Source organism: Carlito syrichta, unplaced genomic scaffold (genome assembly GCF_000164805.1).
Source record: "Carlito syrichta isolate Samal-C Ts95f unplaced genomic scaffold, Tarsius_syrichta-2.0.1 Scaffold303575, whole genome shotgun sequence".
Taxonomy (NCBI): domain Eukaryota; kingdom Metazoa; phylum Chordata; class Mammalia; order Primates; family Tarsiidae; genus Carlito; species Carlito syrichta.
In genome coordinates, this window is record NW_007247671.1 from 111837 (window position 1) to 127866 (window position 16030).

Genomic DNA, 16030 nt, shown 5'->3' on the forward strand with positions numbered 1-16030 from the left:
GTCAGCTGGTGCTGAGAGCTGCAGCTGCTCCTGCCCTGGAGGAACTCGCCCATTTGGGCGTTGCTACATCTAGCTGTGGACTGTGGTGGAGGCATATTGCTGGAAGATGGAGACAAAAATGCAGACTTTGGATGGCTATGTGGGGCTTAGACCAATGACACTGAAGATATGAGAGACCTCAGACACAAAGCTAGTCATCGCTTAAGATATCTGCAAAATTAGGAAGCTGTTTGGAGCTAGAAGCTCAGGCACTAAGCCTGTTCATTCCCTCCCCCAACACCAGCTGCCCTCAGTAATGTGTCTTCAACCATTTTCTCTAGGTATATCCTCAGCCCCTGAGCAAAGGATGGAGAACCTTTGCTCTCTGTGCTGAATCTGATGGGGCCACAGAGCAAGTATCAAGAATTGGGTGCTGACAGCAGCCCAAACGCAACATGACTGTGAGAAGCCTTTGGCTGGGATACAACTGAGCTCATGCAGGAAGATGATTCCATAAAGATAGCTTTCTCCCTCTCTTTGTATGTGTGTGTGTGTGTGTGTGTCTGTGTGGATATATGTGTATCTTTTACTGTTAAAGTTTCTTTGTCCATTGTACTGTCTCCTTATTTTGTGTTTTTTCCCCTCACATAACTGACCATGATACATAACAGAGTTTTATATACTAAACAGAGTTGCATATTCTCAATAAAAGATTTACAACCAGATGAATGAAGATATTTATTTCTTGACTTTTTAAAAACTCTAATTCATTCAGAGTCACCATATTCACTTGGTTTGCTTTTCCCATCTGAGGACTAGGAGATAACTGATGGTGTTTGTGGGTCCCTGTCCCCTAAGTGGGAAAGAGTGTATGTTGTTAGGAATTCATGGTAGTGAAGTGGGGGTAGAGAGTGCAAAGTCCCCAGATATGTGAGTCTGACCAGTGCCAGAGGGACTAAAATGCTCTACTCAGAAGAAGAAGGAAAGCTTGTCTCATGCTACACCAGGTGAGGTGTCCTCGCCTTAGAGCAGGTATAGAAGAGACAAGCTGGAATCTGGGACACTGGGTTGGGCTGTTTCAGACTCAGGCTCCCTAATGCATGTCTCAGGGTCCCTGAGCAAACGCGTGGATGAGTTTTGCAGCTCCATGGCTGTCTCCAGGGGCCTCAGTGGGGTCTCCAGAGGTGGGACTAAGAACAACAGTGAGCTAGACAGTGTCCAGTGTGTCTGCTAAGAATGGAGAAATTGGGAATAGTCAGTTAGAGGGAACTGGAATTATAAAGCTGTCCTCAAATTCTTGATGCACTATATAACTCAAGTAGTCTAATTACTAATTAAGCTAATCTTAGCCTATGTGTCCTTGGTATTTTGTCATTTTATGTTCCCCATGGGTCACTGGCCCACAGCAATGAAACCTTTCTCCCTGGTGTTATATGGCTCAGAGACTGCAAATTCTATCCAGGTTCCCACGTGGCTCAGTGCTATACTAACAACAGGCAGCCTCAAAGCATTTATCGAGAAAAAGGGTGGCAGACACTGTTACATGTGCCTACCTAATATAAGTTTTCTCCTCCCATAGGAACAGAAACTTACTTTTTCCATGGGCAGTAATGTACCCACTCCAGACTTACATATATGTGCAAAATAAATATATTTATAAAATTATATATTTATAATTATATATGTACTTCATATATTATATATATACATATATATAGTTCCCAAACCCCTTTATAGATAGGTATGGCTATATAATACAGTCTTTGTTAATAAAATGTTAGTGAAAACTGCCAGGAGAAGTTTCTAAGAAAGATCTTTTTAAAAACTTTTTAAAAATTTTAAAGATGGGGGGTACAATTCAGGGTTAGGTACACAATTGTTCATTATGCAGGTAACCTTGTTGATGAGGTGTGCCCAGCCCCTGGCAATTTCCCACTACTGCCAATTCCTTTCTTATGGTATTACGATAGTTGTTCAAGGTCCACTTATGAGTGAGAACATGTGATACTTGGTATCTAAGAAAGATCTTTAGGAAAAGAAAGACTTGGCTGACTCAAGCCTTTTCTCCGTCATCCTTCCCCTTCTTTCTATCTGAATCATCTGTGGTGGCTGGTGCTCCAGCAGTTTTCTTGTATGTGTGCAGATGAACCTGGAACTGTGAAATGCTAAACATGTGGCATTGGTCCTGTACCAGTGACATCTGGACTCCTTGTTACAAAAGAGAAAAATAACCACATCGCTTATTTAAGTCACCATTTTGGGGGTTTGCTGCTAATTCCACATTTGAAGAAAAGGGAGGGGGAAGAGAAACTATCCAGAGAAGGAATATAATTTCACCCTCAAGTTCAAAAACCATTTTCCTGCAGCTCTACTAGTTGTTTAAATGTTTTGTATTTGACATTTCATTTAAACATTGAGTCAAATGTTGTTTGACAAAATGACAAAAACAAAAATATACAAAAGTAAAAGGGGCCATTTACTTTAGGTTTGCAAAGAGTGCCAAAGAACAGGCCATGTGGTGCAGAGGCCAGAACAGTGAACCCAAAGACAATATGCATTCAAGGTTGTGAGAATAGCTCCCTTCCCCTCCTCCAGTGGCATTCATTATACATTCAGCTGTGAAAGGTACACGGAGTTCATTCACCCCAAGAGCTCTGCCTCTCCAGGGCAGTGCCACTGGTAACCTCGCATGAATCTGCTATGTCTTATAGTAAATAGAGATCAAAGGAAAAAGACAAAGTATTAGTTAGTGAATATAATTTACAGAGTAGACAGAATCTTCCTGACTGTGGCATGAAGACACGTAACAATGTTCTTCGGCTGCAATGCCGGGCTTGGATCTGGTGATCCATCAGGCTCAATCTACCAGGAGATTCCATTCTTGCTGTTCTCCTTCACTGAAGCTGTGTAGGCAACCACCATCTACCCTGGCACAAGGAAGGAGATGGCTGGTGAGAATAAATAACTAGTACTTCTGTCTTCGGTATGAGGTGTCCAGGCCAACGTCTAAGTGCTGCCTATGTTTAAATGATGAACAACTGTATGCACATGCAGCTGGGCAAACCAATGTGTGTGATTTAGAGCTTAACTCCTAATTCCCTGGGGATGAAACTTTGCAACCATTTCTACTGTAGGAGGGGGCCCCTCAAGAAAACCAGAATTATCTTTTGGAGGGTGGCCCCTTGTAGTACACTTGGAATTGGTTCCTCCAGATCAAATGGTCAACAAAAGTGCTTATCTGGAAGTTTTGAGAACGTTGCATCATGATTTGCAGAAGAAACGTCCCAAGTTATGGCAAACAGGTGACTGATTCTTCCACCATGGCAATGCACCTGTCCACACTGTGATGAGTGTTTAGCAGTTTTTGACCAAAAGCAGCATGACCCCTGTGCCTCATCCTCCTTATTTAACTGATCTTGCCCAAGTGACTTTTTTTTTTGTTTATTTCTCTGGATGAAAAAGTTCTCAAAGAGAAATGTTTTGATGATGTGGAAGAGGTGAAACAAAAAATGGCAGAAGCGCTAAAAGGCATCAAAAGTGGTAAGTCCAAAAACTGTTTTGAGCAGTGAAAAAAGCAAAAAAGCATCTCGATAGGTATTTTGCATCAAACACAGAGTACTTTGAAAGTAACTGAAGTCCAAACATGTAAGAATAAATACACAATTGAAAAAAATAAATTCTAGAATTTTTTTGTTTTCGTTTTTTGTACCTCCCCCTCATATTAATTGGTTTACACTGAGTTTGGGGAAGAGAAGGACAAGAATGTTATATATCCATGATCAAAATTATAGGAAAAAGTTAAGTGGAATTGTTATTAAAATTAATGTTCTTCTCTCAAAATTCTGAGGCTGCCATCAATAACTCAGCAAGCTTGCAACACACCAGCTAGCCCACAGTATGCCCAATAAGTCATACTACACTCAACAAACCCATAGTTTACCCAGTAAACCTATACTACACTCAGCAAGCCTGTGTCATATACCCACTAAGTCCACAGTTCACCCAGCTAGCAGGCACCACACTCAGCAAGCTCAAAACACACCTAGTAGGTCTCTACTATATCCAACTAGCCTGCATTGTATACCCACCAAGGCCATAACACACCCAGCAAGCCTGCAGTACACCCAGCAAGCCTATGCTAAACCCAGCTAACCTGTAGTACACCAGCAAGCCTGGTAACCTCAGCTAACCTATATCACAATCAAGAAGGTTCATATTATATCCAGCCAGGGTCTAAGGCTGATACATCCAGGCTGGATGACACTGAGCCACTATCTTACCTCCTAAGCTTTGGTCTTCTCACTGGTGAAATACATATAATGTAATCTATACCTCACAGGGTTCCTGAGAGGATTAGATGGAACATATGTAAAACAACTTCACAGTGCCTGGACATTGGAGGGGTTAAAAAAATGGTAGTTGTAGATATTACCATCACCATTATCATCATTCCAGTGATGGTAATCACTATCATTGTAATAATTTTTGCTGTTGCTGTCACTGAAGAATTATTATTGTCCATTATACTTAAAGATCTCAATTTTGACTCAAAGAGTTCAATTCCAAAGATTTCCCTGCCACTGAGATTGGACAATCCCAGGACATCTGGATGTCCTGCATTATGTCTAACTTAAATTCTTTCTATCTACAGTATAAGCCCATGGCTTTTCTAGCTCAGATTTCACTGGCAGTAGAAAAAAGCTGTTCACACTGATCTATAAACAATGTCTTCAATTAACATAACGCCTTAGTTCAAACCCAGGTCCACAGCAGACTGTAAAACCACCCCCTCAGCTATTGATCTCCAAGGATGGGCACAGCAGAATTTTCCCAAAGGTTAAACCCAAGTCATTAGGAGGAAAACCAGTGCAAAATTTGCCTATGTTCACAGCAAATTTGTCATTAATTTTCATGCTAAAAAACAACAAAGTTTTCTTCCTCCATATCAGTTTGTGGACTGAATGTTTCTGTCTCCCCAAAACTCATATGTTAAAATCTTAATCCCCAGTGTGAATGGGATTAGTGCCCTTATGAGAGAGACCCAGAGAGCTCGTTCACCCTCCGGCTGCCATGTGAGGATGCAATGAGAAGTCAGCAGTCTGTAACTGGTAGAGGACCCTCCCCAGAGCCCCAGCATGCTGGCCCCTGATCTTGGACTTCCTGCCCTCATAACTGTGAGATACATTTCTGTTATTTACAAGCCACCTAGTCCATGTTGCTTTGTTATAGCAACCAAACTGACTGAGGCAAGGCCCTTTCTTGGCTACTACTCTTCCCCCTGCCATAGGCACACAGGGAAGTCTCCAAGAAGCCAGCAGCCAGGGCAGAGGAGAAGCAGGAAGCATGTTGGCTAATGCCACAAAGCAAGCAGAAGAACAGTTGTTCAGTCAGTTGCCTCTCGAGGTCAGCCAGGATCTAGAGAAACTCACAGGCAGAGAAAGGTGCTGGCAGTTTGGCAGCATACCCCAGACAGGCATGGGAATTAGCTTCACTTTTAGGAATGTCAACGGGCATCTGGAATGCCTGCTTCTATCAGTCCTCAGTAACATCCATTCAGGGGTAAACTGGGTGCTAGGTATTCCTCACACTCACTCATTCAACAAATGCTCACTATGTCCCACTGTGTGCCAAGCACTTGGGGCGCACCGCTACACAAAAGAGATCAAATGTCTACTTTTGGAGCACATGCTTTAATAGAGGAAGACAAGCAAACGGGCAGAGTCAAGAAACAAACAACAGGCATTATGAGTACTGTACAATACACATGGCAAGTGCGGTGGAAAGGAAAAGAGAGCCAAGGAGGTGAAGGTGAGGAGGGTGGGCTGTATCAACCATGGGAATGCCAGGGTCGTCTCGGCAGATAAGGAGCAGGTGAACCCAGACTTGAAGGAGAAGGGGGGAGCCAGGCATATATGCAAAGAACTGTGTCCAGGGAGAGGGAATGGCCAGTGCCGAGATGGGGCAGGCCTGTCCCTGAGAGGAGGAGGAGGCTGGTGTGGCTGAGTAAGAGGAGAGTGACCAGAGTTGAGCTCAGAGAGGCAACAGTGGTTGGATCCTGCAGAGTCTTCCAGGCCATTCGCAGACTCTGGTCTTTGAGTGAGACGGAGAGTCACTGGTGAGTTCTGAGCAGGGGGGTGCTGAAGGGTCATTCTGGTGACTGTGTTGAGAATAAACTCTACTGTGACCAGAGTGACAAAAAGAGGCAGTGAAAAGGCAGCTGTGATAATCCAGTGGGAGACAAGGGGGGAGCAGTGGAGGTGGGTCATCTACTCTGGAACATTCTGGAAGGGAGCCAACAGGCTTTGCTGATGAACTGAATGTGGTGTAAGAGGAAGAGGATAATTAATAAAGACCACTAGATCTCAGCCCAGAGCAAGTGTAAAAAAAGTTGTTGCCTTCACCTGAGAATGGAATGAATGCAAGCAGAGGGCTCTTGGTGAGAGCGTGGGCATCTCTTTGGGGTGCCCACGTGAGGAAGGTGAGTAGGCTGCTGGATACACAAGACTGAAGTCCAGGACAGTGGTTAGAACGTGAACTTGGGAGTCACCTTTTATCAAGGGTAGATGAAGTCATAAGACAAAGAGCCTATAGAGGAGCTGATGAGCTATGGGTGTTCTCAGGTGAGCAGAAGGATGGGCCAGGTAAAAAACTGCCCTCAGCATCAGGTCACGGGCATCAGTTCCACCTTTGCCAGCACCTACTGCCACTTCTCTGAGGTAGTTCCTTTCTACTCTGAAAACCCAGAGGCAGATTAGGGATTCGTGGTTTTTTGTGACTCTGTGAACTGACTCCAGGAATCAAGAATGCTGAGCATTGTGATAGATCAAGACCATTGTACATTAGGGCCAAGGACTGGTGCCAGGTAACTTGGAGTGAAAGAAGATCCAGGACAAAGGGCCCAGCAGAGGCAGGGATGGGGTCCCGGGAGTGGGGGTCGGTGTGGGGGACGGTTGGCTCTCATTTGCTTTTCAGCCCCTGCAGTCCAACTCCCGTGGCCACCGCTCACTCACTGCAACTGCTCTCATCAAAATCATCAGTGACTGATTCTCAGCCACCTGGTCCCTGGAACCAGAAATCTGGGAACATCCTTGAACCTTTCCTCTCCCGTATCCCCTTATTTCTTATCCCTTTGTCCCTCATTTCCTGTCACCAACCCCCTACTTCTGATTCTTCCTTGAATCTATTCTCCTCATCATCCCCATATGCTCACATAACGTCAGACCCTCAGCATACTTTTGTTTTGTTCTGTTTGGGGAGGGAGAGGGTCTGGATTCTTTTAACAGTTACCTAACACCATTTCTGTGCCTCTCGCCCTACTCCCTCCTCCATCCATCCTCCATGATGCAGTGGTCAGAGGTTTAGAAATAAGATCCATAAAGAGCCTATGACAGTGCCTGGCATTGGGGCAGAGGCAACTAGATAAATGATGGCTGCTCATGTAATCATCCTCTTCTTAGAAATATATGTTATTGCCTACTTCTAAACTTGTCCACATAGACACTGCTACATATTAACAGAAATGCTTTCCTTAAAAATAACTGAAGACGATTAGCTAGAGGGCTCATAATAGGAATCTTAAGCAATCATTTAAATTAATTCCTGAGAAGTCTATGCAGAACCCTTCAAGCTGAGCCCTTTCTGGCAGAAACTCACCAGTTCCCATAAGCACATGCAAATCAGCACACTGAGTTTCCCATATTTCACTGCCAGATTTTTTTTTTTTTTTTTACTTTCTAGAAGAACAAACCACAGCTCTGTTATCACAGCATCACTCTCCACTGGCAGGCAGGGAGCCTGAGCAGCTTTGCATTCCCACCCCCATGCTGCCCCATGCTGCACAGCGCCAGGTAAATAGCAGATAGCCAAACCATGTGTCAATGAATGCTTTGTTCTAAAAGTTTAAATCTCAAAAACTTGCTGCATCCATATTGAAAGTATTCTCTGAAGAAATTTGCCAAGGACAATTTTTGGCCAAAAAAAAAAAAAATCCTTTTAAATTGTTGAAAGATGTCTAGAAATGGATAAACTGTTATCCTTTAAAGTATGTTAGTAGAATAAAACAACTGAACTTCTTCAGGAAAGAAAGAAACACAGAGAAGCCCATTCTCCTACCTTCTTAAAGTCATTTATGTTGATTTTTCTGTCAGGGCCCTTGCTGAAGTCAAGAAACCGTTTTCTGAATGTTGGGTCCTGCTGCTGTATGCAGTTTTTGAGGTTTTCAATAACTTCTTCTTTGGTCATGCTCTTGATCAGAGTGGTTTTATCTTCGGTGGGCTTGGTTCTAAAATCACAAGCAGGCATTCAGACCCTGTGTCAACTGATGCACACAGAGTGCTCTGTAGACCTCATCATTTTCTCTTAAATCCCTGACAATACAGAGGTTTACCGTCCCATTTCACAAATGAGGAAACGGCTGCTCAGAAAGGTTCTTTGACTCAGAGACTTCTTACACTCCCCCGACTGGTAGGTCCCAGGGCCAGAACTGGAGGTCTGAGGCATGGCGTCCAGGTGAAAGCCTGTATAGGTTGGCAAGCCAGGGTGGGAAGCTTGCAGGGAGAGAATACGATTGCTTTTGTGCTAAGACTTTCGACTGTACTTTGAGCTGGCTGAAGGTGGTGTGTGAGGGGGCACACATGGTGGAAAAGGGAAATTTTTGTTTTTGTGAAGTAGAAAAATTTAAAGTCAGATCCCATTAGAAAGCTTTAAATGAAAGAAATAGGCCATTTGGTGCTAACTAGATCAAGGCAGTCAGCAAACATCCACGGAAATGAAGTACACAGTTAATCCAAACTAATTTATGAAATCAACTTGACTTATAGAGTTTAAGTTGTATGTGCTATGCTGTAGTGTGAGTGTGAATGTGTGGGTGGTGAGAGTGTGGGTGTTTAGAGAGTCATTATTCCTCAGCTCTCTAGAAGGCTCTTGGGCCTCAGTTTTTGGGAGAAAAGGCAGTCACTGGCTAGTCATGGGGAATGGCCTTCTATTCTTTCCTGTTGCTTCTCTCGACTGTCAAGAGCTCTCCAGGAAAGCCCATGTTTTATGAAATACTTAATTGCCATTGCTTCTTTCACCAGTTTTAAGAAGCAGACATCTCTTATCACAGAATATTTAACCTTTCTCTTAAAATACCATCTTTCTGCCCATTTATAAAGCAGCTACTACTGAAAAGCCCAGATATTCAAATTTCATTAGCATATCATTAAAATATTCCCATTGCTCTTTACTTAAGAACTTTTTAAAAGGGCTATGATGAAGTGAAGTCTGCTGAATAGTTCTACATTTTCCCTTTCCTTATGGATTTATTATAAGCTATGAATGAGCAAGTTAAAATAATATCTTTTCATTAGGCTAAATCTATATTTTTAAAATGAAGAAGAGCTAGAATATTCATCAGTCTAATTTTTTATAGATTTACTAAGTATGTTTTATTGTTATAATTCAATTTGGAAATCATTTTAATAATTCTATCATTCATATCAGAAGATGTTAACTGGTTTAATGGGTGTGTGTTGTAATAAATATTAAATGGTGGTAAGGAATCTAAATGTCTGGAAAAGAATAAATGTGAATGCAGGTGTGTAATAGTCAAGTTGCAGACAGTGTTCCTGGGAGTCCAGAATCCTGGATTCTTGACTGGGGCCAGTCACCATGTTTAAGAGGTAAGTCCCCAAACCTCTCAGACATCAGTGCTTTCATTTCTAAAATTAAGAGGTGGTTCAATAATTCCTAAGATTTTTCCTTGCTCTAAAAGTCCCTGATTAATCAGGGAATACTAAGCAGTGTATTCATAGTGTGCCATCTTTCTTACTTATGTAATAAAATATTAAAATGCTCATTTAGTCAACAAATATTTACTAAATACCTATTCCATGAAAGACACTGTGGTTTTAATATGTGCATTCATTTTGTTTTATTTTACCTCTCAGAAAGATCTGGCTGCTGCTGTTCCTCTTTTTGAAAACCTTCATCGAACAGCTGATTCTTTGGAACAAGAATTGGAGAGACAGTGGGCGGGCCATTAACTCCTACGCAAGCCAAAAGTTTCTTATAAAGGATTCTTCCTGAAGCAATGTCCTGAAACTTACTGCAGAGTCTGAATTTTAAAAATAATTAGAACACACTTATTAGAATGACTAAAATAGAAAAGATTGACCCTACCCCCAAGTGTTGGTGAAAATGGGAGTAGACAAAACTGTCATCTATGGTTGGAGGAATGAAAAATGGTACAACCACTTTGGAAGACAGTTTGACAACTGAATTATAGTTGCCAGAGGAACCAGCCATTCTACTCCTAGGCATTTGCCCAAGAGAAATAAAAATGTATGTCTATACAAAGAGTTGTGCAATGTACACATCTTTATTTGTAATAGCCAAGAACTGGAAACAAACCATATGTCTATCATCAGATGAATGTATACACAAACTATGGCAAAGCCATGTAATGGAATACTCAGCAACAAAAAGAAATGAACTGTTGACATATATAACAGTATGAATGACTCAAAATCATCATGCTCAGTGAATAAAGCCAGACAAAAAAAAGAGGATAGCTTGTGTGCTTTCATTTATATAAAGTCGTAGAAAATGCAAAGTAATCTAGAGTGAAAGGGAGTAGGCTAGTGGTTGTGTGAGGGTGGGAGGAGGGAGCAACGAGTTGCAAAAGGGCACATGGAAGATTTGGGGGGTGATGAAAATATTTGCTATCTTGTTATGATTTTACAGATGTAGACACACATAAACATCATAAAATTGCATCATTTAAATTTGTACAACTTATTGTATATAAAGCATACCACAATAAAGATAAAATAAGTGTAAAAAAAGAGAAATATTTTAAAATTAGAAATGTTGGTGTGTGACTGGAGAACTAGATGACTGAAGGCAGGGTTCATGAAATGTGGTCTTCCAGGGCATCAGTGAGACACAAGCTATCTTCATAGTAACACTAAGTCATTGGCCAGACTTGGTGACTCAGCCTATAATCCCAGCACTTTGGGAGGCTGAGGCAAGTGGATTGCCTGAGCCTGCGGGTTCGAGACCAGCCCAGGCAGCTTGGCGAGACCCCCGTCTCTACAATAAATAAAAAAATTAGCCAGGCGTGATAGCATGAGCCTGTAGTTCTGGCTACTTGAAAGGCTGAGGCGGAAGGATCGCCGGAGCCCAGCAGGCCGATGCTGGGGTGGCCGTGAATGTGCCACTGCACCCTAGCCTGGGTGACAGAGTGAGATTCTCCAACTCAAAGAAACAAAAACAAACAAAAAACTCTAAGGCATGATTTGCCTTTTTCCCTCTGATGTTTGCACGCATAATATTGCATGGTGAAGTTTGTCAGAGGCAACATGTTTGGGATCATGTCCGTGCTCTGAGTGCTAACATATTCTTGTGTCGTCTGTGTTTTCTGTCATTTCTAAGGTTGTGGCTTTAGGTCTAAGTGAGGAACTAGGAATAGATTTTCAGAGATAAACACGATCTCTTCACAGCATTTCTACTGGGCTCTTTGCTAGTGACCTTCAGTTCCACCTGCTGTAACTTCTGTAACCACATTATCATCCAACAAACCATTATTTTGAATCCCAAAGTTTTCCCTGAGCTTACAGGGAAGCACAACACGCAAGTACACTTGTTTTCTGTATTAACACTTTCAAAATGTCTTGGATTTAATTTCTAATACTGTAAATCACTATAGACTCCATAAGATAAAAACTCTTTGAGATCTTGGATAATTTTTGAGAACTGCTGACCTGGCGTACACTCCTTACCCCTACTATATTTTGGTTTCCTTATCTAGTAAATGCAAATACCTTCCTCAGAGGACTGCTGCACAAATTAAGTGAGAGAATCCATGTTAAGCTCTTGGCATCGGGGCTGACATGCTCCAGGGATGTGTGCTCTATGAATTATAGCTATAATAACGGTGTCATTATGATGTTATGCATATACCTGGGGGGTCAGAGCCCTGTCACAGGGAGTAGGTGGTCTAAAAGTTCAGCGGCAAGAGACAGCCCAGTGTTTTCAAGAAATCAAAAGCAGTTTAAGCCTAGCTGGAGCTGAGATCAGCAGCAGGAGCAGCAAACATTGACCGAAAAGTTACTATATGCTTGGCCCTGAGGTAGAGGCTTTCTGCAAATTATCTCATTTGATCCTTACCACAACTTTAGGAAGGAACATTTGGATGCAGAAGCAAACGTAGAGGCTCAGAGAGGAGTTAGGTCACTTGCCCAGGTGCACAGTAAACTCAGGGCTGAGCCTAGAGCTAAACTCAGGCAATCTGGCTGCAGAGCCCAAGCTCACCAAGAGGTGAGAGGGTTATGGGGTGCCCAGGAAATCAGGATGGCTTAAGAGTATCTGGACAGTTTGTTTTCTAATGGCAATAGGTTAGCAAAGTGTTGTGAGTTAACATGATCAGATTTGCGGTTTAGATGGATAAAATGTGGCTACATGATGGGGAATGGATTGGGGAATCTTCCATGTCAAATATCCAATCACCTACATGATCAACTCATTAGATTTCATTAATTCATTCACTCACTCAATAGTATGTCCTAGGCACTGTTTCACACTTAGGTATCGGGGCTTCAGAGGTAAAAGAGACAAACAAAGCCCCTGCCCTTGACAACCTTGGTAAGTGGCACAGATGATAAATACAAACAGATAAATGATCAGAACAATGAGAAAATGCGGCTGGGTGGAAGGCAAAAGACTAACTGTTGGGGTCCGGGTGGGAAGGGGAAAAGAGTGACTCTAGGCGGCAACATGCCATCAATCTCCTCTCCAAGTTAATACATCCAGGACGGAACTTCTGATTTTCACTCCTGAAACTGTTTCTCCTAGCCTCCCTTCCTCAAATGACAACCCTGACTGACTACCTCCTTGCTCAAGCCAGGAACTTAGACTCGTCCTCTCAGTTCCTTTTCCCCTCATCCCAACCCACGGCACTGGCAAGTCCCACCAGTTGTACTCCAAGACATATCCTGAACCTCCAAGTGAGGTTTTGGTATCTGACCCCCAGGTGAGACCATGGAAAGTGACAGAGACAAGGGAGAGAGGTCTGCTGTTACCCCACACTGACTTCCAGAGAGGTAGTGCCAGTCATGCTCCCACCAGCCCACTGGAGAGTGACCATTCTCTACTTCCTGCCCACAGTGAGTGCTATTTGTGAAATGTATGTTGCCAATTTGCATTGCTTTTTACTTTGAGGGACATCTGATGTGTTTCACATACTTGTTTCCACTAACCTACATTTTAACCGAGCGATAGCAAGTCCCATGCTCAAAGCCCTTGGCAGATGGAGACCTCTCACTAGGATTAATCCTGTTGTTTGCATGATATCCAGTCTTATGATGACCTCCTTATGATGAGTGATGCCACTTTCAATGTATGGTGGCAAGGAAAGGCTTCTTTTACAAATTAATTAAAAACATTTAAAAGGGGAAATTAAAAAAATAGAAAAAGGGAAGTCGATATAAAGAAAGTAAAGATGAACAAAGGTAGAACATAATTGCCTGGAGTTTGGGCAGAATCTTCCAGTTTAAGGATAAGGGAAAAAGATCCCAAGAAGTTCCCTTCTCTTTCCCATCGGAAGTTGTTCCAACCTTGAGCAGCGTCCTAAACTCCCTATTCCACTCCAAGTTCCCCTCAGCTGATCCCTGGCCGCTCCCTGCACTCACAAAGCAGAGGTTGGGCGGCCTGGCCTTGCTCACAGCCCCCTCCTGCCACGCTCATCTCCTTTCTCCTCTGTCAGATCCAGGCTTCAGTCCCTGCATTTCCATGAACTTCCTGCCACACCTGACACATCTGTGGAACACCCGGACCCTTTCTTCGGCATGCAGCCTCCACACTCCTCTAAAGCACCCATTGGTCTGTCCCATCCCTTCCAGCAACACCGGGCCCTGCTCTCACCTGCCCTCCACAGAGACAGCAGCCACATCGGTTTGAGTCCTTCCCCACTTGCCTTCTTGGTGATGTCTGACCTCGCTGGATGCCTTCTACTGCTGGAGACATTCTCCTCCATTAGCCTCCAGCAGAGCCAATTTTGGTTCTCATCTCCCTTACCATTACTTACTTCTCAGCCTCTTTGCTGGCTGGACAAGCTAGATCACTATGGAGCAGGCGGTGTTCTGCCCTCAGATGAGAAGGAATCCCCCCCAGACAATGATTGTTGAACAAATGAATGAAATGTCTGGAAGACTCCAGAATCTTGATCTGCAGCCCAGTCTCCTCTCTGAGCTCCACTTACCTGCTGGGAGTGTACCTGGGGTGCTTTGACCCTGCCTGGTTCACTTCTTCTGTACTTCCTAACTCGAGAACAACCCTGCCTCTCCACTGATGGCCCACACAGCCCCTGGGGCTCAAACGCAACTCCTTTCCCTCCTCTCCTGCCACCCTCCACATCCAGAGTCATGAGGTTTGTTATCCGACTTCCCAAGGCTGTCACAAAGCAGCTGCCCCCTGCAGGGCCACTCGCTGCCTCCCTTCGAGCACCATTCACTTAACTCTCTCCTGGTCACGGTTCATTCTCCACACAGGAGCCAAAGTGATCTCTACAAGGAGTAGGTCCGAACTTGTCACCCGCCCCACCTAAAGTCACCTCAGGGGATCTGGTTCCCCTCAGCTGTGCATCTTAACTATGGCTGCACATCAGAGCTGGGCGGGGACTTCAACATAACAGTGCTGGCCCACCCTGGGGACAGGGCATGGGCACTGGGATTTCTAAATCACTCCAAGTGATCCTGACATGCTGGTAGAGAACCAGTGCCCTGCTGAGTGAATCCCAAGGCCACAGTATGGTGCACACAGTAAACCCTGCCGGGTTCTGACTGTCCCTCTGGTGTCACGCCCCTCCTGTTCTTCCCCTGCAAAACTCCCTACTCCAGTCATCCCACATGACTTGCCAGTCCCTGAACATGCCATGTTCCCCCAGCCCTCTGGGTTTTCCCCCCGGCATCCCATGTCCTGAAACATCCTTTCTTTCCTTCTCCAGACTCAAACATCAGTCCTCTGTAGTTTTCCTGCATTCCCTGCTACCTGGCTATCCCATTGTAAGCAAGTGTTCTTCCTCCATGTTCTAGAAGCACTAAGCATTGATCTGCTGTCACACTCATACGCCATACTGGGTTTGTCTTTCTCCCACACTAGACCTCCCCATAAATACAGGGATTTGAGTAAAACCATGACCTAGGCCTGTATGCAGTAGGCAACCCCTAATGCTCACTGAGTGAACGCCTAAGTGAAGGAATAAGTGAATTGCCTAGTTAGTCCCAGGTCCCTCCTTCCTCATGACCACACACAACAATGGCCAAGAGTAGTTGACACCCCACAGATAGTGACATGCAGTGTGGCCTCAGCACAGTTCCTGCCATCTCTCACCTGAACTCTCTCCAGAACCCTGTCTCTTGACCTGCAGAGAAGCAATCTCACCTATTTCTCCCCATGCCAACGCTTGTTTCACCTGCTAGCAAATTCTTTTTTCTGAAAACACTCAGTAGGAATTGGATAAAATGCAAATTTTCAAACCAGGCACTCCAAGCCCCCTCAATCTCTAAAGCCTTTGCTTCACTCTTACGCTTCTTAAAATCCTTCTCTTCCTATAAGAACCAGTCATTAAAAATGGGCTAGGAACATGAGTGTTCACAGAAAGGAGACTTGGATAGTCAATAACTACCAGTATATCAGCTTGTGTTTTATATCACTTTAAATTAATGCATGTAAATGAAATCAACACGTAAGATTTTTCACATTTCAATCAGAAGAACTGGAAGACAACTAGAATAACCTTCTTCTCTATGATTCCATTTGATGCCTCCCAAACTAATTGTCCAATTTGCTGCCCTTACTTTGGGAAACACTGGACCAGACGGTCTCTAAGACTGTCCAAGTTTTAGTTCTGCAAAAGTAGTTCTGAGTGGACAGCAGGACACATGAATGGGGACAAGGGAGACACTGGTCTCTGCAGACCGGCAGGGTTTCCAGTGGTCAGTTCTCAATGTCATCTGCAGAGAGGGAAGCCACCAGACTCTATGTCCCAGGGAAGATATGTGGAAGGAGGGACGAT

At 43.7% G+C, this 16030-nt stretch overlaps 1 protein-coding gene across 1 annotated transcript in view; it reads right to left on the bottom strand.

The window, feature by feature from the left end:
- Nucleotides 1–16030, bottom strand: part of EFCAB6 (EF-hand calcium binding domain 6) — a 265088-nt gene that overhangs the window by 104151 nt on the left and 144907 nt on the right. The window contains exons 15-16 of the mRNA XM_008058673.2: nt 9899–10072; nt 8092–8260 (exon numbers count right to left, since the gene is read on the bottom strand). Of these exons, the coding sequence (XP_008056864.1) occupies nt 8092–8260; nt 9899–10072 (343 nt within the window). The remainder of the gene's footprint in view (nt 1–8091; nt 8261–9898; nt 10073–16030) is intronic.